The 27,585-nt window shown below is 43.6% G+C and overlaps 1 protein-coding gene and 1 non-coding gene across 2 annotated transcripts; both read right to left on the bottom strand.

Annotated features, from left to right (window-relative positions):
• Positions 1-727: 727 nt before the first annotated feature.
• On the bottom strand, positions 728-27,122 carry LOC126015609 (tropomodulin-3). The gene is made up of 8 exons (XM_049778193.1): positions 26,939-27,122; positions 19,812-19,968; positions 10,971-11,093; positions 9,084-9,173; positions 7,393-7,523; positions 6,039-6,146; positions 1,581-1,724; positions 728-1,037 (listed from the first exon to the last, which is right to left on the bottom strand). Exons 1-8 carry the CDS (start codon positions 27,062-27,064, stop codon positions 801-803), a joined length of 1,116 nt encoding a protein of 371 aa, XP_049634150.1. The 5' UTR covers positions 27,065-27,122; the 3' UTR covers positions 728-800.
• Positions 22,439-22,542, bottom strand: LOC126029514 (U6 spliceosomal RNA). Its single transcript, XR_007503013.1, has one exon. It is a non-coding gene; the product is annotated as a U6 spliceosomal RNA (small nuclear RNA).
• Positions 27,123-27,585: the final 463 nt, after the last annotated feature.

The following is a 27,585-nucleotide window of genomic DNA, read 5'->3' as shown; positions in this document are numbered from 1 at the left end:
ATGCTAAGACTTTTCTTTTCTTTTTTTTGGTTTTTGGGTCACACCCAGCAGCACTTAGGGGTTACAGTTGCTCAGCAGTTCAAATAGGAGCCGAGCTCCGATGGTCTCCTATGGAGACCAAATATTTCTATACCATTCACTGGACATGAAGTGGGCAATCACTTTTCTATACTTTATAATGTACAACTGGATTTCTACCCAGGCCTATTTGACAAAAAAAAAAAAGAAATCACTGTTGGGGCCGGAGAGGTGGCGCTAGGGCAGGACGAACCACGGTTCGATCCCCTGGCGTCCCATGTGGTCCCTCCAAGCCAGGAGTGATTTCTGAGTGCACAGCCAGGAGTAACCCCTGAGCATCAAATGGATGTGGCCTCAAAACCAAACCAAACAAACAAACAATATCGCTGCCAAAACTTTTCAAAATGAGCTAGAAGCAGCCCTCAGCACTATTTAGTACGGCCCACTCCACTTCCCAAAAAAATCCTTTCCTGTGACGTTGAAAGACTGCATAAGTTCCTATGAGGAACTTGTCGCTGAGAACAAAATCTTGATTAGAGAAAGCACTTAAAGGGCTGGTTGCGGAAAATTAACCAATTTGATATGAATGAACTCTGTGACAGGAGCTAATTTATCCATGAAGCCAATAATCAGTGTCTCACTTAAAATGAACTCTAATTCGGCCAGGCAGGATTATGCAAACATTAATGTCAAGAGGTATGTGGTCACTGTTAAATACAGATGTCTCAAAGGGCTAGTCCCCCAAGCACTGACCCCAGAGTGTTTGTTCACACTCCCCACCCCTAAAAAGTAACCTGGAAACAAAATATTATTATTTTAGAAGATGATTCGTTCAAATCATTAATGATCTGACACACCACTGCATGTGTCTTACCTAAGTCATTGTTCTTTGTTATGGCATTCGCTGCTCTGGCTCGGGGTCCCTGTTGTGTGAACTGGTAGCCAAATTTAAGGATGTTTGTGTTTTCTTCAAGCATCTTGGCAATTTCCAATTCTGCAGCTGTCCCCAATTGCTGTCTCTAGACAAAGTAATATAAAGGATAATATTAGTAAGTTAGACCAAGATACTTCTCAAGGCTAAGTCAAGACTAAGACATAAAGACTGGTTCTGGCTTAAAATATTCCCAATTCTTTTTTTTTCTCCCCCCAAATATTCCCAATTCTTTTTCTGTTTTGTTTTGAGGTTCACCTACAGTGCTGGAAGGTTATCCCTGGTCTGCACTTAAGGAATTACTCCTGATGGTACTCGGGGGATCATATTGCTTCGGCCCCTAAAATATCCCCCAATTCTCTTAATATATGTAAGAGAAATAGTTTGGAATTGGAGAGAGAGTGAAGAGGAAAGATGTTGGCCTTTATGTGACTGACCCTCCTTTGTTCCCCAGAGCCTCACTGGCTGTGCCCTCAAGGTTGTCCCCAGGTGTTTTTGGGTTCTTGCATTCAATCAATAACCCACACTCATTGGAAGGTGTCTGAAGACCACTTGGGAAGTCAAAAATAAATCCATCTTAAGTTGGGAGTCATGGAACTTTGATTTAGAGGCTGGGCTGTACAGCACTGACCTGGTTGTCGATCTTAAGCTCTGACAGGGCTTCATTATCTCGTAAAGCATCAATCAGTGCTAGGATCCCAGTTCCTGTAATAAAGTTGGACTCCAAATTTAAGCTCTTCAAAGTTTTGTTCACTCTTAGCATCTCTGCAAAAGCCTAGAATAAAGAAAATGTGTGAATGCAGTTATAGCATACAGTCAAGAACGCACTCACATCATGGCTTCTGGTGTTCCTGGATGGTATCAGTGCATCTCACACTTCCCTGTCACGGGTGCTCTCTGCTCATCTCTATGGTATGTCCCTCCACATCACAATTCTTTTTCCTTACACTTCCTCTCAGTCCCTGTGCAAGAATCACTCCAGCATTCTCCATGGAGCATTTTCCTAGAATATTGCTGCAGCTGGATTACCATGAGGTGGAAATGAAGATAAATTATGCAGATTCCTGAGGCAGAAAGTAAACAAAGGGATTCCCTACAGCAGAAGGCCATTAAAAAGCTGGAGGAGGGGGGCCGGGCGGTGGCGCTGTAGGTAAGGTGCCTGCCTTGCCTGCGCTAGCCTAGGACGGACCGCGGTTCGATCCCCCAGCGTCCCATATGGTCCCCCAAGCCAGGAGCGACTTCTGAGCGCATAGCCAGGAGTAACCCCTGAGCTTACCGGGTGTGGCCCAAAAACCAAAAAAAAAAAAAAAAAAAGCTGGAGGAGGGCCCGGAGAGATAGCACAGCCTGTTTGCCTCGCAAGCAGCTGATCCAGGACCAAAGGTGGTTGGTTCGAATGAATCCCGGTGTCCCATAGGGTCCCCCGTGCCTGACAGGAGCTATTTCTGAGCAGACAGCCAGGAGTAACCCCTGAGCACCGCAGGGTGTGGCCCAAAAACCAAAAAAAAAAAAAAAAAAAAAAAGGCTGGAGGAGGGGCCGTTTGCCTTTCATGCAGAAGGTCATCAGTTCGAATCCCGGTGTCCCATAAGGTCCCCCGTGCCTGCCAGGAGCAATTTCTGAGCATGGAGCCAGGAGTAACCCCTGAGCACTGCCGGGTGTAACCCAAAAAAACACAGACACACACACACACACACACACACACACACACACACACACACACACACACAAAAGCTGGAGGAACATACAAGTAAAAAAAGGGCCAGAAAAGCATGGAACTCCTTCGGGAAAGGTATGTCTGCATTCATTACCTTTCCCATAGGTATGGACTACCAGGCTTTTAAGCCAGTGTTTATTCAATAGGATTAATCTCAGAAGCCTGCGAGTGGAAAGATGGAGAGGACAACTGTGGAGAAGGAAGAAGACTATGTCTGAGTGTGAGTTTACAAACAATAGCCCCATAGAAATGACTAGCTGTTTTTGTTTGTTTGTTTTAGCAAATGAACCTGAATTTATAGACAGGAAATGGTATGGAACAAACAGGTATGGGATGAAGTCAGGAATTTGGTTTCGGGACTTAAGATTGGGATGTCCGGGTCCGGAGAGGTAGCACAGCGGTGTGTGCCTTGCAAGCAGCCGATCCAGGATCTAAGGTGGTTGGTTTGAATCCCGTAGTCCCAGGTCCCCCGTGCCTGCCAGGAGCTATTTCTGAGCAGACAGCCAGGAGTAACCCCTGAGCACCGCCGGGTGTGACCCAAAAAAAAAAAGATTGGGATGTCCATTAACACATTAATATAAAGTTGTCAATATAGGCAGGAGAGATAATACAGTGGGTCGGACTTGTCTTGCATATGACTAACCTGAGTTCAATCCCCAACACTCTATATGGTCCCCTAAACCCACCAGGAATGATTCCTGAGTGCAGAGCAGGACACAGCCAGGCGTGGCCCCAAATGAACAACAATAACAACAAAAAGTTGTCAATTAGTAGCTAGACGTGAGCATGGAGTTTAATAATATAGACAACGTAATGAAAAAAGAGAAAAGATTATTCCTTGAAGGAAGCCTGCAGCTATTCCAGTATTCAGACTGGACAGATGAGGACCTAGAACAGTATCTAGTGAGTGAGAAGAATCAAAGGTCACAGATTCATCCTTGGACCTGTGCAAATACCAAGATCTCTAGCTGCAGAGGCCTGATTTTATCATCCACAATTGAGCAGAAAGTTTCCAGACACCACAACAGGATCTAGCGGAGAGTAAAAGAATATATACGGAGCCTGGAGTTATTCCCATGACCGTATACTTCAAGGGCAGAGAAACCCTGTATCGCTTAGGCCAAGGGAATTCCCTTTCTAATCTCTCCAACATTTACTGTGCCTATACAAAAAGAAAAAAAGAAGAAATACAAATTAATTTTTTTTTGGTTTTGTTATTGTTGTTTGGTTTTGGGGTGTGTGTGTGTGTGTGTGTGTGTGTGCGCTTTGTTTTGTTTTTATTTCAGGACCGTGGTTATTGTGTGGTCGTTGTCTTTATTGCTGTGGTGCTTTTCGAGTTTTTTGTATGATTCTTTTTCTGTATTGTTGTTGTTATGTTTTTCTTCCTTTTTCCCTTTCTTCAATTAAATTGATATTTATAGCCTCTAGTAGGACTCCTCCCATTTTTTGTTTGTTTGATTTTTGCCCCATTTTATTTTTTTCTTTCCTTCAAACAGAAACACATAGCTTGAACCATCTTGTTCCACCTCACAAATTGAGGGGGAAATAATGGAGGGTACCAAGACCAAAAGTCGTATGAACATTAAGTAGAAATAAAAAATAATCAGACTTAAACACCAGATCCAAAGCCAACAGCAACAGAATCGATACCAATCTACAGCAAGCTAGACACAGAGGGGACCACTTATACTAGCAGCCCAAGGGTGTAGAAGGGGATAAGGGATGCATGTTGGGAAGAGGGGTAGAGGGAGGACAACACTGGTGGTGGGAATGCCCCTGATTCAATGTCAATATGTACCTAAAATATTACTGTGAAAGATTTGTAATCACTTTGGTCAAAAAAATTATTATTAAATAAAAAAGAACTGGGTCTGGAGAGATAGCATGAAGGTAAGGCATTTGCCTTGCATGCAGAAGGACAGTGGTTCGAATCCCAGCATCCCATAAGGTCCCTCGAGCCTGCCAGGAACGATTTCTGAGTAGAGAGCCAGGAGTAACCCCTGAGTGCTGCCGGATGTGACCCAAAAAACAACAAACAAACAAAAAGAATCAAAGGTCCACTGACTGTCAAGTGAGAATTACTCCAGGAATGCAAAAGCTGACCAATGGAATAAACCACATTAATAATGGACAAATATGATCTCTACAGACTCATAAATAGCATTGGACTAAAATCTAAGGGGTTGGAGCATGTGCCATGCATAGATGAACTCTTAGATTTTATAAATGCAAGAACCAAACCAAACCAAAAGATGAATAAATGAAACTCGTATTTTAAAAAATTATATAGAATTTCATGTGCAGGGCTACATGCTTTGCATATATGAGACCTGCATCTGATTCCTGACACACAATATAAAAGAAAAAAGTTGTATGTCCTATGAGAAAAAAAAGTGGCAGAATAGCAAATATAAGGTTTCACTTACATTTTTAAAATATCAGAGGGTGACTGCAGTGACTCAGCTGTGGCTGACACAAGCTTGATGGCTCAGGCCTGTGCACAAACAGGAATGGCCCCTAAACCAGCCGGCCCCTAAACACGCCCTGTCCCTCCCAGACACTTATCACAGGAGGGCCTGGAGAAACAGTGCAGTGGTTCCAATTACTAGCCTTGGAAGCATGAGTCAAATTCCTAGTGCCCACATGTACCACACACAATTTTGGCAGCTCTGCTATCAGTAGTCCACCAGCAAGGTGTGTATAAGCAACACAAAAAAGGTGAGACTCCCAGTAAAAAGTAGGAAGTTTAGTATAAGAAAAAGATATGTGTGTGCCACAAACTGCAAGCATGAGCTGTGGCAAGTACATTGTAGGCTCTTATGTGAAATTATGTGAGCATAACACGTCAAGGAAGGGGAAGAAAAAGATTTTTTAAAAATTCACAAGAAGGTGCCAGAGTTGTCACACAATAGTAGGGGATTTGCCTTGCACTTGGCTGGCCCAGGACGAATCTGGGTTTGATTCCCGGTATCTCATATGGTCCCCCAAGCCAGGAGCAATTTCTGAGCACAGAGCCAGAAGTAACCCCTGAGTGCCACCGGGTGTGGCCCCCCCAAAAAAAAAAATTCACAAGAAGGATATTTGGGATAGAGTGGGGTAGGGGAAGGGCAGTGAAAAATGTATTGCCTAATTCTGAGTTAAAAATCAACTGGAAAAGGGGAGTAAACTTGTTCATAAATCCTTTATTTTTTTATATTTTTTTCCTTTATTTAAACATCTTGATTACATATATGATTGTGATTAGGTTTTGGTCATGTAAAGAACACCCCCATCACCAGTGCAACATTCCCATCACCAATTAAATCCTTTAAACAGCTCAACTACACAGGCTGGTGGGCAGAGACAGTGTGCAGATTCTGGAGAAGAATTTACTTACAGCGGCGACAGGGTCATTGCTCCGGGTGGCTGCAAGACTGATCGATCTCACGTGTGTGTTGGTTTCCAAAGCTTTGGCAAAATCTTTTAGGGTTGGAATTGGGATATTCTTGAAAGAAAATAAAGTTGATAACATTTTAGTTTTCACAGGATTTAGCATGTGAATCAAATATATTGTACTTCCTTACATTATAATTCACTAAGAAATCATGTAGACACACAACAGCAGATCTACCGATGAGAGTGCTTGGCCTCCTCTGGATCTATTTGATTTCTCTGCTTAAGTAATGCTTGCATACACCACTGACCTATTGTACATACTATGGACCAGAACATCACCATTTCTCCAGTGGTTCAGGTTAAAAAAGCCAGGCCAGGATAGGACATTTGCCTCCAATGCAGCCAACCTACATATGATTCCTGGTACCCTATATGATTTCCCCACGGTTTGCCAGAATCAGCTTCAAGCACTGCTCGGTATGGCCAAAAAAAAAAAAAAAAAAAAAGGTAAAAGAAACTCTCATCATATAATTATTGATACTGTAAGAAAACAACCATTGGTTATGCAGAGTGAATGTATTTTTTTTTTCTACAAGAGAGAGACATGTCTGTCTCTAATAAATATGATTCCCAAGACAGATGACAGACTCTTCTCAGCCACTCTTTCTTAGTACCTTGCAGTTTAAACTACAAAAATGTGAAAATAAATAGTTCTAGAAAGCCAATTTCTTCTTTTTGTATTACATCTTAATTCTTTACTATCGCTCCAGCCCCTAAAGAGGCAGAAAATTTGTATCCTATATTTTCATAATATTCAGGTGCTTCTTCTACCCATCAATTCACATAAGTCAAGATTTAAAATGAGGCCTTTGATCAAAAGTAAACCCCTTAAAGTAGAGCTGGTACGTACGGTGCTTGCCTTGCCCATAGCTGACCTGGATTTGGTCCCTGGCACTGTCCTTAGTCCCTGAGCATTTCCAGGTGTGGCCTCAAAACCAAAATAATGTGAAAGGTGGCCATTCTTTGAAAGGCAGGGAGACATACTCTGACAATCTGCAGGTTTATATTTTGATATGATCCTCTGTGTTTTGGCTTCTGGGGACCATAAATAGTGCTGTGGATCAACCCTAGATTGGCTGCGTGCAAGGCAAGCACCCTACTCACTGTAGTATCTAAGGCTCCTATATAATACTAGAAAGAAAGTCAAAAAAATATCAAGCGATTCTATATTGGCACTGTTGGAAGCCAAAACTTAAGTAGACAGAAACAGATAAAATCAAACTCCCTAGTTTTCATCCTAGAATCATTGACTCATAGACAAAACAATTTCTTTATTTGCTTCTCAGAACACCAACCTTTATATTATTCAAATTAACTTCAACAAGACGAACATCATTTTCTTTAATTCTCTTCAAACTCTCTTCAACATTGGTTGGATTCGGTGGTTCATCAAATACTGGAAGAATCTTTTCAGCTTTAACCGTATCTGTTAACAAATAGAAAGAGCAGTGGTATCACAGATATGAAAGACAGTGTATGCATATAGTAATTTGGCACCACCTGTAACACACCTCTCTCTCTGTCTCTCTTTGTCTCTCTCTCTCACTCACTCATTCTGGGGAGACCAAATTAAGAGGATTTTCCTAAGGGCTTTTTGAACAATCTAGATCCATTTAGCTTAGAACTATATATTTACAAGAAAATGTGCTTGTTGTTTTCTGATATGCCAAGTAGGAAGAGAGGAAGAACAATTTTATGTGGTTCCTAAAGACCACTCTAGAAGGTTTAAATTGCCCAGTGGCGAACTTCAGTGGGGTTTAAGGGAACTGTTTTCCTTCTAATTGAGTGCTGCTAAAAAGAAGTTCCCTCTTACAGATGTTTAAGATGGTCGATCAGAAGCTAGAGAAATAATTCTTTTTTTTTTTTTGTTTGTTTTTGGAATATTTTTTAATGAATGGAAATTGAGTGAATTCTTTCTCCATTCAAAAATTACACAACCAAAATGTTTCTTTACCCATTCCACAGAACGTGAAGTATTTAAGGAGATTTGACCCTAAGGAAAAGAGAGGAGTTGGTTGGTGGGATGTTGAAATCATTAGAAAATGTTTAAATGAAAGATCAGGTTGCCAACATAGGAACCCACTGATAATCCTAACATACTTCCCAGAGAGGAATGACCAGACTTCTTTGCTTCCTAATGTGATTCAATCACCTCAGGAAGCATAAACCAAAAATTTCAACTGATCAAGCCTTTAGAGCTAATATATAAAAATGTAGAACAGAGGGGAATATAAAATGAAATCATGAGATTATAATTAGCCAAATGCAGAATATACAGGACAACATAGTTTCTTCATGACATAAAATGTGATGGGGCTGGAGAGATAGCACAGAGGGTAAGGCACTTGCCATGCAAGTGGTCAACCTGAGTTTGATCCCCAGAATCCCATATAGTTCACATAACCTGCCAGGAGTGACCCCTGAGCACAGAGCCAGGAGTAACCCCTAAACATTGATAGTTGTGGGTCCCTCAAAAAAAAAAAAAAAAAAAAAAAGAGGAAAAGAGCTGTGCATAGCAGCAGCAAAACTAAACAAACAAACAAACAAACAAACAACAACTCTGCTTCTGTTTCAGGTTGTTAAATATTTCATTCATGTCTTCAAAAAGATTTCAGGAGCAAATAGTTCTGTGTTTTTTCCCTGCTCTGATTTTAGAGTATGGTTTCTTTGTTAGCAATATAGCGAGTTTCTGGAAAATAAAATGTCAACAAGAGGCCAGTTGAACTGGCTTTTTTACATTATTCACCAAAGTATTCAGTGGTGAGGTGAGAGTGGTTCCTCCCTTTGGTGACACACAAACCAAACAAAAACTCTTAAAATTAAAAATCTCCAGTACCCCCCCCCCCACATGCATTAATACCATCAGATTGGAACCTTAGCTCTCAGAAATTTATAACAATAATATTTGGTATGCATATACTGAAGTAGTAGAAGAAAACAAAACCCATTTAACAAAAGCTTGCAATTCAGAGCTGTAAGTACTCACTTGAAAAATGTTCTTGGTCAACACCATTACTGCTTCCCACTATATTACAGAACTGGTTACTTGTTATCAAGTTGTGCATCCCAAGAATAGCTATAAATATAGAAAAAAGTTATCTTCTATCAATCACTTCAACATTTGGACATTTTTCTACAATATGAGTAGGTTAAACACATTTTATAGGTGAGAGAGATAGACAGACAGACAGACAGACAGACAGACAGACAGAGATTAAAAACAACCTATAGGAAGCTAGAGTACAGTATGGTATGTAGGATGTTTGCCTTGATGTGGCTGGCTCAAGTTCAATTCTCAATACCCCCATGTGACCCAGAGCACCTCTAGGAGTAATCCTCATACGAAAACCTACTGATGTGGCCCAAAATTCCCCCAAATAAACAGAAAACCATCAACTGTTTTAGTAACTATTATCTGTTATTGTTATTTCTGAACTTACGGGTTTCCCAAATTTCTGAGTACAGGTAGCTGGAACTAGCCCATCCTCAAAGTTAATCTATGCTTAGTTTCATCTGATGATTAAAAGAAAAAAGGGGAACTAGAGGCCGGGAGGTGGCGCTAGAGGTAAGTAAGGTGCCTGCCTTGCCTGCGCTAGCCTTGAACCGAGGTTTGATCCCCCGGCGACCCATCTGGTTCCCCAAGCCAGGAGCAACTTCTGAGCGCATAGCCAGGAGTAACCCCTGAGCATTACCGGGGTGGCCTAAAAAACTAAAAAAAAAAAGGGAGGGACTAGAGAGATAGCATGGAGGTAGAGCATTTGCCTTGCATGTGGAAGGATGGTGGTTCGAATCCCAGCATCCCATATGGTTCCCTGAGCCTGCAAGGAGTGATTTCTGAGCATAGAACCAGAAATAACCCGAGCGCTGCTGGTGTGACCCAAAAACCAAAAAAAAAAAAAAAGGAAATGAAAATAATCTTTTTTTCTAAAAATCCATTTTTTGTGGAAGTATCAAAGTTTTCACTAGTATAATATTATTATTTAATACTATACTCACAGTGCAACTACACCATGACCTCTATCATTGTGTCCAGGAAATGATCCATTTTTGTTAGTTATAACTGTAACTGTATGCATTTATCTGAAGGCTATGAAAACACTAATCTGAAAGCTATCTAAGTTTAGAGCAGAGTTTAGGGCCGGAGAAATAGCATGGAGTTAAGACGTCTGCCTTGCATGCAGAAGGTTGGTGGTTCAAATCCCAGCATTCATAAGGTCCCCCGAGCCTGCCAGGCGCGATTTCTGAGCATGGAGCTAGGAGTAACCCCCTGAGCACTGCTGGGTGTGACCCAAACACCAAAACAAATGAAATCAAGTCTTTTGCAACACATGGGTGAAACTTAAAGTGATCATCTTAAGTAAAATAAGTCAGGAAGAGAAAGTTACTGAGTGGGTTCTCTAATGTGTGGAATATAAATGCCATAGGCAAATGCACTAGCAAAGCACAACAGAAAATAAACTGAACCACAAAGCCAAGGATTAGAGGTTTTTGGTTTTGGTTTTGGTTTTTGGTTTTTGAGTCACACCCGGCAGCACTCGGGTTACTCCTGGCAGGCATGGGGGACAATATGGGATGCCGGGATTCGAACCACCATCCATCCAGGACCTGCTGCATGAAGGCAAATGCCCTACCACTGTGCTATCTCTCCAGCCCCATGGATTAGAGGTTTATAGGGCTGTGATGCTGCACTCCTGAAATTTCATCCGCATGCAGACCAGTGGTAAATAAATTTGAAGAACAACAAAAATAAAATATATGGTTCCTGCTTTATAGTACTTAGCGAGGCCCTTGAGGGAGCATCTTGGACATAGGAATGTTCTGGTAATCTGTTCTCTCCACCCAGGTTCATAAATTCATTTGCTTCCAGAAATACCTGCAAGGTCACACAGTTCTGTATCAGAGGCACTTGTTAAAGCTTCTTCTAATTCTGGATCCAGAGATACTTTTTCTTCTACAAAAGTCTGTACAGGTTTCTGTTTAGGGATGAATATTTTTCCTGTAAAATAAAGTACATTGTTAATCTCATTTCTATTACTTTTTTTTTTTTTGGTTTTTGGGCCACACCCTGTGACGCTCAGGGGTTACTCCTGGCTATGCGCTCAGAAGTTGCTCCTGGCTTCTTGGGGGACCATATGGGATGCCGGGGGATCGAACCGCGGTCCGTCCTAGGCTAGCGCAGGCAAGGCAGGCACCTTACCTCCAGCGCCACCGCCCGGCCCCCATTTCTATTACTTTTAATGTAAAACCATTTTACTTTTCATACAAATGATTTAAAACATGGCAACTGAGTTGGAAAGAGAGAACAGGGGTAAGTAAGGCAATTGCATTCAGCTGACCCTGGCTTGATCTCCGAAACCATGTCTGGTTGCTTTAGCACTGAGCCAGGAACATTGCCTGAGCACCCCTTGGGTGGGACCCTGGGACCCACCCTCTCAATTCCCCCAAATATAGGTAAATGAAGCTGAAAAAAGGAAGAGGAGGAGGAGGAGGAGGAAGAGGAGGAGGGGGTGGGGGAGGGGGAGGGGAGGGGAGGGGAGGGGGAGGGAGGGGAGGGGGAGGGAGGGAGGGAGGGAGGGAGGGAGGGAGGGAGGGAGGAAGGAAGGAAGGAAGGAAGGAAGGAAGGAAGGAAGGAAGGAAGGAAGGAAGGAAGGAAGGAAGGAAGGAAGGAAGGAAGGAAGGAAGGAAGGAAGGAAGGAAGAAGTTTCTAAGTTTCTAGGGTAATACTTCGGCTTTACAAGTTGTAGTAAGTCCAAGACTCATTCATACATGTGAGACATTCCTGGATCCCCAGAACTAACTTTTCTTTTTGGGAGGAGATTCCCAAGCAGGGCTCAGGGAGCCCAAGGGTCATTCGCAGTGATAGATAGCTGAATGGTTAAGTGCCAGGACCCAGAGATGCACAGTTAGTTGTTTGAACCCTTCAGGGTAGGGCCATACCTGGTAGAGACTCACATGCCCTGCAAGCACCCCTAAACATTGAACTATCTCCCTGGCCCTTCAAACATTTTAGCAAAAGCCTTTCCTCTTAAAAACCTATCTCTAAACCTAAACGCCCTACCTCCATGCTCTCTCTCTGGCCCCGGACATTTATATATATATATATATTTTTTTTTTTGGTTTTTGGTTTTTGGGCCACACCCGGCCTTGCTCAGGGGTTACTCGTGGCTGTCTGCTCAGAAATAGCTCCTGGCAGGCATGGGGGATCATATGGAACACCGGGATTCGAACCAACCACCTTTGGTCCTGGATCGGCTGCTTGCAAGGCAAATGTCACTGTGCTATCTCTCCGGGCCCAGACATTTATATATTTTAAGCTCTCTAAAGATCCTAACACAGGGGCTGGAGAGATAGCATGGAGGTAAGGCATTTGTCTTTCATGCAGAAGGTCGGTGGTTCGAATCCCGGCATCCCATATGGTCCCCAAGCCTGCCAGGAGCGATTTCTGAGCATAGAGCCAGGAACAACCCCTGCATGCTGCCAGGTGTGACCCAAAAACCAAAAACCAGAAACCAAAAAAAAAAAAAAAAAAGACCCTAACACATGCTAACCAAGGATTTCATACTAACCAATGGGTTTCAACAGTCAATTATTAAAGAAAACGATCTAAGTTATCACATAGTTGCCTGTGTCTTATTCTAGGGACCATGGAATCTAAAGCATCATGGAAGTCAAAAATGTTTTGTTTTGTTTTGTTTTTGTGAAGAGTGATTAGAAAGCCCTAATATAGCACCACTATATTTGACCTGAAAACAAAGCAAAGAAAGAAAAGAAAAAAAAGAGAGGAAACAGAGGTAGGAAGGAAGCATGGAAGGAAGGAATGAAGGAAGACGGGAGGGAGGAAGTAAGGAAAGAAGGAAATAAGGGAGGAAGAAAGAAAGGAAGTAACAAAGGAAGGAGGGAGGGAAGAAAGGAAAGATGGAAGGAGAAAAGGATGGTAAGAAGAAGGGAAGGAAAAGGAGTGGAAGTCTAAAATGTTTATTTTTGTAATCCTCATCTGCGTTCCACAGAACTATTCATATCTAATTTCCCCCATACACAAATATTTAATGCTTAACAATTCCAAAAGAATCTCAACAGAGGGGCTGGAGGGGTGGCACAAGCGGTAAGGCGGTTGCCTTGCATGCGCTAACCTGTATCCCATATGGTACCCCAAGCCAGGAGTGATTTCTGAGTGCATAGCCGTAGTATTCCCTGGGTGTCACTGGGTGTGGCCCAAAAACCAAAAAAAAAAAAAAAAAAAAAAAAAGAAAGAAAGAAAGAAAAGGAAGAGGAAAATTAATTTTGTTGGTGCTCAGGAATCATTCTTGGTGACCTTGAGGGACTATATGGGATACTGAAGATCAAATCCAGGTTGGTTCATGGAAGGCAGGTACACTACCTACTATGCTATCACTCTGGCCCTTTCAAGATGGACTTTGTTTGTTTGTTTATTTTTGGGTCACACCCAGCAGCACTCAAGAGTTATTCCTGGATCTGCGCTCAGAAATTGCTTCTGGGGGGCCAGAGAGATAGCATGGAGGTAGTGCCTTGCATGCAGAAGAACGGTGGTTCGAATCTTGGCATCCCATATGGTCCCGAGTCTGCCAGGAGTAACCCCTGAGCGCTGCCGGGTATGACCCAAAAACAAAAACAAAAAACAAAAATGAGGTTCAGGGGACCATATGAAATGCTGGGTCAACTGTGTGCAAGGCAAATGCCCTAGCGCTGTGCTATCTCTCCAGTTCCTCAAGATGGATTTTTAAAATTAAAACTTTCTACATTGCAGCAAAACTGTGAAAATAAGCCATGTGTGTAGATCATTAAAAAAAACTCAAACCGGGGCTGGAGAGATAGCATGGAGGAAGGGCATTTGCCTTGTATGCTGAAGATCATTGGTTCGAATCCCAGCATCCCATAGGTCCCCCAAGCCTGCCAAGAGCGATTTCTGAGCACAGAGCCAGGAGTAATCCCTGAGCGCTGCTGGGTGTGACCCAAAAACCAAACAGAAAAACTCAAACCAAAACAAACTTAAATAAGTCTGATACCATGTTCCTCAACAACTCAAAGAAACAAAACAAAAACAAGAGTTAGGGTTTTTGTTGCTAAGAATGTTAAAATAGTTTAGTAATGTTTCTGCAACTACAAATTGCAGCTAAGGAAATAGAAGAGGCAAGATAAAGATAAGAATTTATGTAATAGTTACTTTAATGCATGGCATTTATCCAAACTCATGTTTGTGCCATGGGAAGAACAGAAAGGAAAAAATAAAATGGGAGTTCCTTGCCAAGATCTCTGTTACTGCCACAAAAAGCAGTCAGAAATAACTGTGAGTCATGTTAAAATGAGTGTCAGAATCTTTTCTAATCTGTATCTTTTGTTTGTTTCTTTGTGGGGCCACACCTGTCCCTGCTCCGGCTCCACACTCAGAAATCACTCCTGACACGGTTAGGGGACCACAGATGATCATGGGAGTCATGGGTTGGTCACATGCAAGGAAAAAGCCCTACCTGCTGCACCATCACTTCAGCTCTTTGGTCTGGTATGGAGGACACAGTTACCACAAAGTTTCAAGAACTAACTTCCTCCGAGCTCCTAATCTTGTTGACTATATTAAAAAGTAGCCCAAAAATGTGGAGGAGGACTGGAGGAACAGTGCAGTGGCTTAGTGTGTCTGCACTGCAAGCTCATGGTTATGAGTTCAAACCCCTGGAGCACTACAAGTAATGAGCACATTCCTGGCAGATCTGCTGACCAGGGCAGAGTGATTTCCAGCTGCAAAGCAACCTCGATGAACAGCACAGCCAGGAAGTGTGCCCCTGGCAACCACATGTGTGAGCCTGTGCTCTAGGTATGCACCACAACCGTAACATGTTACATCTACTAAGAACGTGGCACCCAGCAAGCATCCAGATGAGTGCAGATGTGATGAGTGTGGAGCACTCCAATCTGATGAGGAATCCCTGGCGAGCATCACAGTTATAAGATGGGGGGAGGGGGGCGGGCAGAGAGATAGCATGGAGGTAAGGCGTTTGCTTTTCATGCAGGAGGTCATCGGTTCGAATCCCGGCGCCCCATATGGTCCCCCGTGCCTGCCAGGAGTGATTTCTGAGCCTGGAGCCAGGAATAATCCCTGAGCACTGCCGGGTGTGACCCAAAACACACACACACACACACACACACACACACACAAAGATGTGTGTGACCACAGCAGGTGTATGTATAATCCCAGTCATCATAGCAGCAACAAAGGGTAAGAGAATACAAAAATAAACAATTAGAAGCACAAAGAACACACAATTTATAGAAAACAAAGAAAAAAGTGAATCATAGATTAAAAAGATATACCCAGGGCCGGGCGATAGTACAGAGGGTAGAGTGTTTGTCTTGCATGTGGCCAACCCAGGTTCAATCTTCAACCTTCCATATGGTCACTGAGGCTCCAGGAGTGATTCCTGAAGAAGAGTCAGGAGTAAGCCCTGAGCATTGCTGGGTGTGGTCCAAAATTAAAAAAAAAAATACGCCTTCCTAACAATAACCAAAAGAAAGCAAGATGGGCTCTATTAATATTGGACAAAGTAGAGAACAAAAATAAAATGTTACCAGGGATGAGGATTATCATTCATAATGACAAAATGGTCAGTCTACAAAGAGGTCATACTAATCTTCATTTAAATAATATATAATAATGTATATTATATTAAAAAATATATATAGTCACAGTCAAGCTCTGGAATCAAGCCATATTATATGGGATATAAATCATATATGGAGGGGCCAGAGAGATAGCACAGTGGTAGGGCATTTGATTTTCATGCAGCCAAACTAGGATGAACCCTGATTTGAATCTCTGAATCCCATATGGTCTCCTGTGCCTGCCAGGAGCGATTTCTGGGTGTAGAGCCAGGAGTAACTCCTGGGCACCACCAGGAGTTACCAAAAAAAAAAAAAAAAAAAAAATCATACATGTTCTAAGGAAAGAAGTGTCCAAAAGGAAACTGGTGATCCCGTCAGTTTCCCAGGAAACAAAGTGGCATCTGGCTTATTTCTCAGGCCTGAGGAATAATGAGTCAATCATTCAAGAGATAGTGAAAGGAAAGAGTGAAGCCATTGGCTGGCACTGCATGCCTGCTCATTGTAAAAGTAAGCTTTAGCGTCTGGGAAGACTACAGCTCAGAAGGAACACTTAGAACTTGTGAAGTAGGGCTAGAGTGGCATTATCGCAGGTGGGGAGTTTGCTTTGCATGTGGCTGATCGATAGATACCCAGCATACCATACGGTCTCCCAAGCACCACCAGGAGTGATCCCTGAGTGCAGAGCTAGGAGTTACCCCTGAGCATCACTATGTGTGGCCCAAGAAGCCAAACCAAACCAAATCAGACAAAACAAAAAGAGAACTTGTCAAGATACAAGGAGAAAAACAACTCAGTCTTTATCTGGAACTTTTAGAAAACAGTTACTCACTGGCAGTTCAATGCCATGGATTTTGCAGTTTTTAATCTTTCTGGTTTACAGAGAGGGATTAGGTTTCAGCAAGGTGGAAGAAACTACTGCCATTTTTTTTTTAAAGAGTAAGAGTGACTTTGGTGACGTTTCCTAAAAGCTAAGATTATTGTGCTTAAGTTGGACAGGACATGAGAAGTAGTTGGCTCTGAGCAGTTCGGCTCAGTTCACCTTTAACAGGGTGGGTGGAGGGTACGCAATTCATGGAAAGAAACCCCAAGGTCATTCCTTTCACTGGGGTGTGTGTGGGGGAGAGCGTTGAGGGAAAACAGAAAGGGGCAGCAGAGGTGGCACTGCACAAGGGTGGACAGGGAGACAGGAAGTGAACAGGAAGGGAGCGGCCTTGAGCCAACCCAGGGAGGATTGTGGGCGCTGAGTGCAGCAGTGTGGTTGCTGTCCAGTAAGAAATAAGAATACTCAGGCCGCTGCAGGGCAAAGTGGTAGAATTTAGAGATTAGGAAAACACCGGACAAACAAAAGGTTTGTCTTGCTAGCAGCCAATCCAGTACCAAAGGCGGTTGGTTCCAATCCTGGTGTCCCATATGGTCCCCCGTGCCTGCCAGGAGCTATTTCTGAGCAGACAGCCAGGAGTAACCCCTGAGCATCGCTGGGTGTGGCCCAAAAACAAACAAAAAACAAAAACAAAAAAAGAATGTTTAAAGGGGCCAGAGCGGGGGCGCAAGCAGTACGGCATCTGCCTTGCATGCGTTAACCTAGGACGGACTGCAGTCGATCCCCCGGCGTCCCATATGGTCCCCCAAGCCAGGAGCGATTTCTGAGGGCAGAGTCAGGAGGAAGCCCTGAGTGTCACCAAAAAAAAAAAGTTTTTAAAATAAAGTGGGGGAAGGCACAAAGGCACAATGAGCTGCACTGTCAGTACTCTTCATTTTCTTTTCTTTTTATTTGCAACACATAGCGATGCTCCTAGTTCTACGCTCAGGAATTACTCCTGGCAGTGCTTGGGGGACCATGTGGGATGCTGGAGATTGAACTTAGTTTGGTTGCATGCACCATCACTGCACTAAAGCTCTTGCCCCAGCACCCTATATTTTCACTATGCTTAGGAAATTAATGACCTGGTTGAACTCCTTCCTTCTCTCTTGCCTTGCTTAGTATATGTTTTGCAAAATTTCAAGGAAAAAAAGCTTCATGATTTTAATATATATGTTTTCAGATACAGCTGACATATACTAGAATGCATTTCAGAGTGAAGCCTAAAGAGAAAGAAAGAGAGAGAGAGAGCTAAAGGAAACAAAACTGCATTAACTGCAGATGAAGGGTTTCACTGTCACTCGTCTTTCTCACCCGATATTTCATTATAATCAACAATTCCTCTCTATCCTCTTTCATACTTATTCTAATCCTCCATGATTTTCCTAGAGAACTAGAGATGACAAAGATCAGACTAGACACTGCCCGAGTCAGTTAAGGACAGAGTCAGCACTTTCACATTTCATTTTGTCTTCTTGTCCTCAAATTCCATGTTTTCCCCTAACCATTTCTTTTCTCATGACCTTCCTAGTATAGGTGCTTCTATTAATCCTGATTATACCCAAATAATAAATATGTAATAGTAAAAGATGATAAGCCAATAGTTATTTGCTCAAAAATATGCTCTCCTATTGCAACCAGATAGAGGCTATAACCACCAGGAGACAGACATGGATGTCCAGTGAAAATATGACCAGCAATCGCTCTCGGGGCAAATGCTAAGTCGGCTTTTGCTGACCTTTGTGATTTTCCACATTTGTTCAAAACTCTGTGTTGGTTTCCAATCCTGTATTGATCGTCAAACAGCAGAGGAATGAAATAACATCCCATTTCTACAAGTAGTGTGATGATTAACATTGTTGGGTCAGGGAGAGTGCCTGGACAGTTGGTCAAATATTACTCTGGATGTTTCTGTGAGACATTCTGGTTGGGACTGATATTCAAATCAGTGGAACTGATTTGTAAGGTGGAACTGACCCAATCAGTTCCTTGACATTATGAAAATGGAGCCACACAGAATTTCTAAAATTCTAAAATTTTGCTAGCAGGCTGCTTTTGAATTTGAACTGGACATCTTTCCTGCACCTCCAGTTTGCTGGTCTATCTGGCATAATTTAGATTTACTAAGCCCCCACAGATGCCTGAGTCAATTTCTTAAAATGGAGCAAAATCAGTCTCTCCCTGTGTCTCTCCTCCTCTATCACATGTACCCTTATCTTTTAATTCTCTTTTTGCTATGGCAGTGATGCTCAACTAGAGAGGGAAGAAGATCTACAGAAAGAGCTGATGAGTAAAAGATAAAGGACAGATAAATTTGACAAGTCTGAGGCAATCCTTGTGGATTAAAAAAAAAATAAAAAGAATCTTCTAGCTTTCCTCACAATGTGTGGACAGAATTAACTGTGGCCAATGTTCTTGAGAAAGGCTTCCTTCCCAAATAAAATATTCAAGCATCACTGAGAATGAAGCTCATGCTGCTTTTTCTGCCTTGACTTCCAGGATTCCAGTGGAAAAAACAGAGTCCAGAAGAGCTGGACTTCAGCTCTATGATCTCTGTGATGTCCACCATAGTTCCCACAGTTCTGTGAGGTCCTAAGGAAGCACGTGAGAAGCATGTGGCTTCCCGGATCAATCTGCATTGAAAGCCCCTACACTTAACTTACTTCATGTTAAGTGTTATTCCATACAGTCTCTACTGAGAATAAAACCAAACTCAGCAATGGATAAGAAATCAGACTTGAACAAGAAACATTGCCTAAAAGTAGTGATTATGAAGCCCTGACAAGTTAAACTCTGAATTTCTTTAAAAAAAAGAGACACATGTCGGTTATCCTTTAAAAACATGGTCTTAATTACAATGTTCCACTCTAAAGATGGGGATTAGAATAGAGTCTGGTTTCATCTCACCGGTATATACCAAGGAATTAAAACTTTTACTTCTACATTTAGTCTCACCAATCTGAAACTTATATAAAATTAAGTTTAATTTTATGAGTTAAAATAGATATAAAATTTTAACTTATAAAATTCAATTATAAACATAAAATTACTATGCATTATGATCTAGTTCATAAAACAACAACAGACTGCCAAAATGACTTCCAAAAATGTGTATAAAGTTCCCAAATTACCTAACTTTTAAGTCTACAGGAACACATCTTAAGGTTGCCAGCAATGCACCTTCAAACCCATTATTTTCTCCAGGTCTGCCTTTACCTACATAGTTTTAAAACTCTCGCTCACCCTTTTTCTCTCCAGTGTAGGGCACATAGTCTTCCCTGTCCTTATGCTCCAATGCTTCCTTCTCCAAAAAGGAGAGGAGGTGATCTCTGTCAAATGGCCCCGTGGCAGACTTGGACGTCTGGTTCTTCTGCCGGAACCCTGCAGGCAGGAGGGCATTCTGCCAAAGAGAATGAATCAGTCATTAGGAAAGTTGAAACGCCGATGCAGTATGCTTCCATAAATGATACATGTGACAAAGAATCCAAGACTAGGATGGGAAACAGGCAGGAAAACTTTATTCCTTATCATTGATAAGTGCTCCAAAGTTCTGTTGAATTTTTTTTGGGGGGAATGGGGGTAGGAGAGTGTTGGGCCACAAGGCTTACTCCTGGCTCTGAGCTCAGAGATTACTCTCCTTAAAGTGTGGGGGGACCATATGTGGTGCCGCGGATTGAACCTAAATTAGCTGCTTGCAAGGCAAGTATCCTGCCCACTGTACAGTAGTTTCGTTTGATTTTTAAAAATTAGATAGAAGGGCTGGAGAGATAGCATGGAGGTAAGGCATTTGCCTTGCATGCAGAAGGTCGTTGGTTCGAATCCTGGCATCCCATATGGTCCCCCGAGCCTCCCAAGAGCAATTTCTGAGCGTAGAGCCAGGAGTAGCCCCTGAGCACTGCCAGGTGTAACCCAAAAACCAAAAAAAAAAAAAAAAAAAAAGTGGGAGGGGGGTAAAAAAAAGAGGGGATTGGATCAAAAAATAGATAGAAATCACTGATATATTATTAAAACAGGAAAATTCACATTTTCTTTAGAAAGGATTATGCTGGCATGATTACTGGCATCATTACTTTTGGTTGGGGGTGGGCTTGCAAATAGTGATTAGGAGCCAAAGGCATCTACGTCAGCAATAGAATTCATGTATATGGCACTGTTCTTAGGCATACTAAGTGGGGGTCACCAGGTCCATACCCAGCACAGCCCTGGGCCATGCAGTGCCAGAGATCTTGAGACCCTGCACATGCAAGGTATCTTCCCTGACCCCTTTGCTTTTTTTCTGGTTTTTGGGTCACACCCGGCAACACTCAGGGGTCACTCCTGGCTCCATGCTCAGAAATCGCTCCTGGCAGGCTTGGGGGACTATATGGGATGCTGGGATTCAAATCACTGACCTTCTGCATATATTTGTATATTTGTACAGATAAAATACAAAGAAGTTCTGTTCGTAACACTGTACCAAGAACTCTTCTTTCTTTTTTGGGGGGCGGGGGGCAAGTCTGGTGGTACTGAGGAGGGACTTCTGGCTCAACGCTTGAGGCTAACTCCTGGTGGTACTCAGGGAACCACACAGAGCTTGGGATCAAGTTATGCATACATTACATGTTGTATTCCCTCGTGCAAAGTGCATTTCAGCCACTGGGTCACCTCTCTGGCCCCCAAGAATGTTTCTTAACATAAAATGGTCTATGGAAACAACAAAAAGGAACAAGGTTCCTCTCTTCTGATATATCTATAAAGAATCCATTCTCGGGGGCTGGGGAGGTGGCGCTAGAGGTAAGGTGTCTGCCTTGCAAGCGCTAGCCAAGGAAGGACCTCGGTTCGATCCCCCAGTGTCCCATATGGTCCCCCCAAGCCAGGGGCAATTTCTGAGCGCTTAGCCAGGAGTGACCCCTGAGTATCAAACGAGTGGGACCTGAAAAACAAAAACAAACAAACAAACAAACAAAAAGAATCCATTCTCAGTCAACCATGACCTCCTAGCCATTTTCCCTTGCTAAAAAAATGCATCATGGAGCTGGAGAGATGATAGACAGGAGTTCAGGTGCTTGCCATGTATTGACTTCAGATTGATCTCCGGCACCACATATGTTTCCCTGAGCACTGCTGGGAGTGTGGAGTAAGCTGACTACAGCCGCTTGTGTGATCCCAAAACCAAAACCTAAAAAAGCACCCGTTTTACCTCTCCACGTCCCACATCATTTCTTTGGTCCCAGCTATGATGCCAGCTTGCCCAGAATACTACAATAGCTTCCCATTTTGTCCCTAGAACACATCATTGTTGTCCCTGGTCAGTGGCTGAGATTCTAGTCCTTGTTCTACCCCTCAATCTGTTCTAGCTTTGTCTCCTTTCCCCCACTCTTCCAGCCTCACTCAAGTATTTGTCTCATATCCATCCTCAATTTACTCTTCCTCTTGGATTTGCCATCCTTTCCTTCTCCCACAGAACCTTCCCTGGACTGTTCAGTCTATCTTGCTCTGCTCTTCATTTTGTGGAGTGCAGTTCCACTCCCCAAGGGAAGCTTTTCTTTAAGTCATCTTCATTAATATGCATGTCTCTCCCCCTACCCTACTAGTACCATGATGCCAAGACCACTTGTTTTGTTCACCCTTATATCCTTAAGCACACCACAGTCCAAGCAATCTAAAGTGTGACCTTAGGGCTAGAAGAGATAGCACAGTGGGTAAAGCACTTGCCTTGCATGTAACTGCCCTGGTTTTGCTTCCTGATACCCCATATTATCCTCCAAGTCTACCAAGAGTAATTCTCGAGTGCAGAGCCAGAAGTCACCCCAGAATTATTGGGTGTGCCATCCCTCCAAAAAAGAGGGTTAACCTTAAATATCTACTGAATAAAGACCTAAGCATTTTTTTTAAATATGAAACGCTTCACAAATTTGCGTGTCCTCCTTGCACTGAGGTCATGCTAACCTCTGTATCGTTCCAATTTTAGTATATGTGTTGCTGAAGCGAGCATGACCTAAGCATTTTTCTTTTTTTTTCTTTTCTTTTTTTTTGGTTTTTGGGGCCACACCCCTTTGATGCTCAGGGGTTCCTCCTGGCTAAGCGCTCAGAAATTGCCCCTGGCTTGGGGGTACCATGTGGAATAGAACCGCAGTCCTTTCTTGGCTAGCGATTGCAAGGCAGACACCTTACCTCTAGCGCCACCTCACCGGCCCCAACCTAAGCATTTTTTTTTTTTTTTTTGGTTTTTGGGCCACACCCAGCAGTGTTCAGGGGTTACTCGGGGCTGTCTGCTCAGAAATAGCTCCTGGCAGGCACGGGGGACCATATGGGACACCGGGATTCGAACCAACCACCTTTGGTCCTGGATCAGCTGCTTGCAAGGCAAACGCCGCTGTGCTATCTCTCCAGGCCCAACCTAAGCATTTTTTAAAGAAGAATGTATATTAAGAAAAATGAATAAGTAACTTTTTTTTTTTTTTGCTTTTTGGATCACACCTGGCAGCGCTTAAGGGTTAGTTACTCCTGGCTCTACATTCAGAAATCACTACTGGCAGGCTTGGGAAACCATATGGGATGCTGGGGTTCGAACCAATGACCTTCTGCATCAAAGGCAAACGCCTTACCTCCATGCTATCTCTCGGGCCTCATGAAAAAGTAACTTGCCCTCAGCATTAAGAAGGTGTGTTTGGGGAGGAGGGAGACTTGGGACATTGGTGATGGTAATGTTGCAGTGGTGAAGGGGGGTGTTCTTTACATGACTGAAACCCAACTATAATCATATTTGTAATCAAGGTGTTTTAAATAAAGATATTTAAAAAGACAGAGAGAGAGAAATGTTTCTGAGTGTGGAGCCAGGAGTAAACCTTGAGCACTGCTGGGTCTGACCCAAAAACAAAAACAAAAACAAAAAAAGTAAAGTAAAATAGGCACCTAGAAAAACCTAACAAGGTACCGTCTTTATCTCCAGTTTCTCTTTTTCCCTTAGGAGGCCTTGTGAGTAGCCATGGTGTTTTTTTTTTTTTTAGTTATTTGTTTGTTTGTTTATTTGTTTTTGTGTCACACCGGGTGGTGCTCAGGGGTTACTCCTGGTTCTGAGCTCAGAAATCACTCCTGGCAGGCTTGGGGGACCATATGAGATGCTGGGATTCGAACCACTGTATGTCCTGGATTGGCTGCGGTGCAAGGCAAACACCCTACTGCTGTACTTTTTCCATGGTGTTTTTTTTACAGCACCCTTCCCAGAATCTTCACCCAACAAGAAGCAGGCAGCCAATGAGCATGGTTTTCAGACCAGGGAGTGGGAAAGGTGCAGTGAGGTTGGGAATTTGCACCCAGAGCTTGAGCTCTCCCTTAAAGCAGCAGGCTACCTATTAGCAAGAAAAAGCAAACCAGGCTCAAGTAACAGGAGGGGTTTTACCTCGATGTGGCCATCCCCACCCCAGCACTGCCGGGAGTAATTCCTGAGTACAGAGCTCGGAATAACCCTGAGCACTGATGGGTGTGTTCCAAAAACAAACATAAAGGCAACCCCTGGGCTTCTTGAGTAACAGCACTGGGCCTGAATTCAATGGGGATCTCAAAGCTATTCAGTGATCCTGAAACTCTTCAAGGATTAATGGGCAGTGAAGGAACTAGCTTCAGTTCTTCCCCAAGTGCTCCAGATGAATCACCTGACTCCAGCAAGTCAGAGGGTAAGCACCAGACAGAGCTTCTTAGCCAAGAGACTTGGGTCCCCGCCCCACCCCAGGGGACATGTAGTAATGTCTGGAGACAGTTCTAAGTGTTACAACTGGGGTCAGGGATATTAGTCAAGTCTGTAGAAATTTTTTTGGGGGGAAGCTCTCATAGAGTGGTGCTCAGGGCTTATGAGTGGCCCTCTGCTCAAGGATCAGGGACCCTATGTGGTGCTGGGGATCAAACCCAGATTGGCTGTGTGCAAGCCAAGTGCTCTACCCACTGTTAGTATCTACCTGGCACCTAGTCAAGCTTTTCTTTTTTTAAGTTCCTTTTTTTTTTGGGTTTTGGGCCACACCCGGTGACACTCCTGACTGAGAAATCACTCCTGGCTAGGGGAACCATATGGGATGCCCGGGATCAAACCAGGTCCATCCTGGATCTGCCGCACGCAAGGCAGAAGCCCTACAGCTGTGCTACCGCTCCAGCCCCAAGTTCCTGTATTTTATATCTTAACACCTTGGGGGGACCTAGCTAATAAATTTGCAAGGCCTAGGGGATGCCAACAAGTGCTCTTACGCCACATGCCTCCCATGCTCCCTACTAGCCAGCTGAGCCCAGGCTCCCCACCACGCACCATGTCGGTATTTCTCTTGTCCCAAATTACCCCAGGCCAGGTACTGGACAACTATAGACTATCCCTCGGCCTGCAGCCCAGTGAAATTACTCGACCCTCCCACTCTAGACTGGTCCGAACTCGCCTCCACTGCCACTCCCAGGCTTTTTCTTTGGCAGCTCCACCAAGGCCCTGGGCCACACTCACTCTCACACCACAGGCTCACGGCTCCCCTGCTTATAAAAGCTCAAGAAACAAGCTCTTCTTTCAAAGAAACAACTGTTTCTATGTCTGTCACAGCATTTCACTACATAGACCTGATTAGAGCAAAATCCCAAGAGCCTTCCACTACAGGGAAGCTGGCAGGCAGGCCAGGAGGGAGAAAGCCAAGGCCAAGATGGAACAATAGTACAAAGGGTAGGACAATTGCCTTGCATGCAGGAGACCCAGGTTCAATTCCTGGCATACCTTATGATGCCCTGAGCACTGCCGGAAATGATTCCTGAGTGCAGAGCCAGGAGTAAGCCCTGAGCTCCATTGGTTATGACTCAAAAAAAAAAAAAAAAAAAAAAAAGCACAGCCAGATGCACCTCAACAACTTTCACTGTGTAGGAAGGACACCCCCACCACAAAGCAGCCTCTAGACCCTCTGCCAATGGTGCTGAAGCTAAAAAGCAAACAAACAGATGCTGGCTCTCCCACCTCACAGCCCATGCCACAGCCATTACAGGAAAGATGAGAAGAGGAATGCCAATCTCCAAGGAAAAGCTTAAAAGTTGTAGCAGGACAGGTAGCACAGCAGTAGGGCATTTGCCTTGCATGCAGCTGACCCAGGACAGACTTGGGTTTGATCCCTGGCATCCAATATAGTCCCCTGAACCAGGAGTGATTTCTGAGTGCGGAGCCAGGAGTAACCCCTGAGCACTGCTGAGTGAGATCCCAAAAACCAAAATAAAACAAAAAATTCTAGCAGGAAATCAAGGTGGGATACTAAAAGGAACAATTTTTATAAAGCAAATTGTACCTCAGTTCATAAAAAACTCTAAAACTCAAATGTTTTGGGGGAAGAAAAAAAAGAACTATAGTAAAAAAAAAAGATGGCTTGGAACAGGAAAATAGCTCAAAGCTGGAGCAGAGCAGAGATGGAGGCCCAGGTTTGACTCCAGCCCCACATGGTCCCTTTAACACTGTAAGGAGCCACTAAGTACTGTATGTGAAACCTCTGCGCCCCCCAAAGATAAAGTCCAAGGACCAGAGAGATGGTGCAATGGGCTAGCACAGGCTCTACATTCAGGATGCCCTGACTGGTTCAATCTCCAGCACCACAAGGTTCCTAAGCATTGTGCTGGGAGTAGCCTGAGCACCTCTGGCTATGACCTGAAAAACAACAGACTAACTCAGGGCTAGCAAATAGTCATAACTTATTTAAAAGTGGACATTATGACCTAGGGTGTTCCTCTCACTGCCCAGGCCCCAGTACTCAGTAGGGACGAGTACTTCCAGAGCCGAGTTCCTTTGCATCACTTACAGAAACCTTATCCTGGAAAACAGCAAGGTCGTTCAAAGGGCTGGAGTGGCTGCTATGGTGTCTGAGAGTGGCGTGCTAATCCCCATCATCAGGACAATAGCACGGAGTCAGACCAGAACACCAAACCAGCAGGCCCCACCACCACACAGACGGTGTAATAATTAAAACACGATTCTGGGCCGCTCCACAGTGCATGGCAGCAATGCAAGCCACTCTGCTTCGACCTAGACTTCTTGGCACTGAGAAACCAAATCATTTTGATCAGCACCTTTCAGAAAGCCAATGATCAGACACATCAGTTCAGCTCCAAAAAGGCAGAGAATTGGTCTTGCCAAAAAAACACTCTTCCCCTCCAAGTAGAGAACATTTCAGAGGATGTTTGGACATAAGGAGGCTGGAGCAGGAGCTTAGCACTGTCCTATCAGTGGGAGCAGGGGAGAGGAAGCCGCAGGTTCATTTGGATAAAGAGAAGGAGGATGTGGGGCGAGTGGGGAGGTCATGGAAACAACAAGCCATGGTGAAAGGTGGTAGCTACGAAGTTTGCGTGGGCTGGCCAAGTGACTTTTCTCCTCCTGAGCTATCACCTACCTCAGGATCGAGATCATCCAGGACTGTTTCCAGTTGTTTCAGCTCCATTTCCGACAGATTGTCAAGGAGCTCATCTTCGTCCAGGTCCTTGTACTTTGCTAAGTCCTTTCGGAACGGTAGCGTCATGATTTTCAGTGTGGGAAATCACTCAGCTTTTGTTGTTCAGTGAAGTCAATGAGAGCTGTTTTTTTTCTTAAAGCTAGGAGAAAAGAAAGCAAACGCATTTACACCCATGAACTGGTCACCTGCTGAAACTTCCTTGGGTCATGCAGTCTTTGTACAGTTTTGGGGCTTATTCTGGATTTTTGCTTCTCCATTAAATAAAATAAAAAAAAAAACCAACATAATTATCACTGTTGTTATTATTAACACTGAGAGACCTTCGCTTTGTACTTCCTTCCAGATTTAAGATTGCAGTCTTGCCAAGTATTGGGAGACTTTTTTTTCCCCCTTTGGTTTTTGGATCACATTCGGCAGCACTCAGGGGTTACTCCTGTCTCAGAAGTCCCTCCTGGCAGGCTCAGGAGACCATCTGGGATGCCAAGATTCGAACTAGGGTTTGTCCTGTGTTGACTGCGTGCAAGGCCAACGCCTTACTGCTGTGTTATCACTCCGGCCCCTTATTTTTATTTTTTCAAGTAAAAAGA

Source organism: Suncus etruscus, chromosome 1 (assembly GCF_024139225.1).
Source record: "Suncus etruscus isolate mSunEtr1 chromosome 1, mSunEtr1.pri.cur, whole genome shotgun sequence".
Lineage (NCBI taxonomy): Eukaryota > Metazoa > Chordata > Mammalia > Eulipotyphla > Soricidae > Suncus > Suncus etruscus.
Note: the sequence above shows the minus strand (reverse complement) of the source record. Positions and strands in the feature narration are given on the sequence as shown.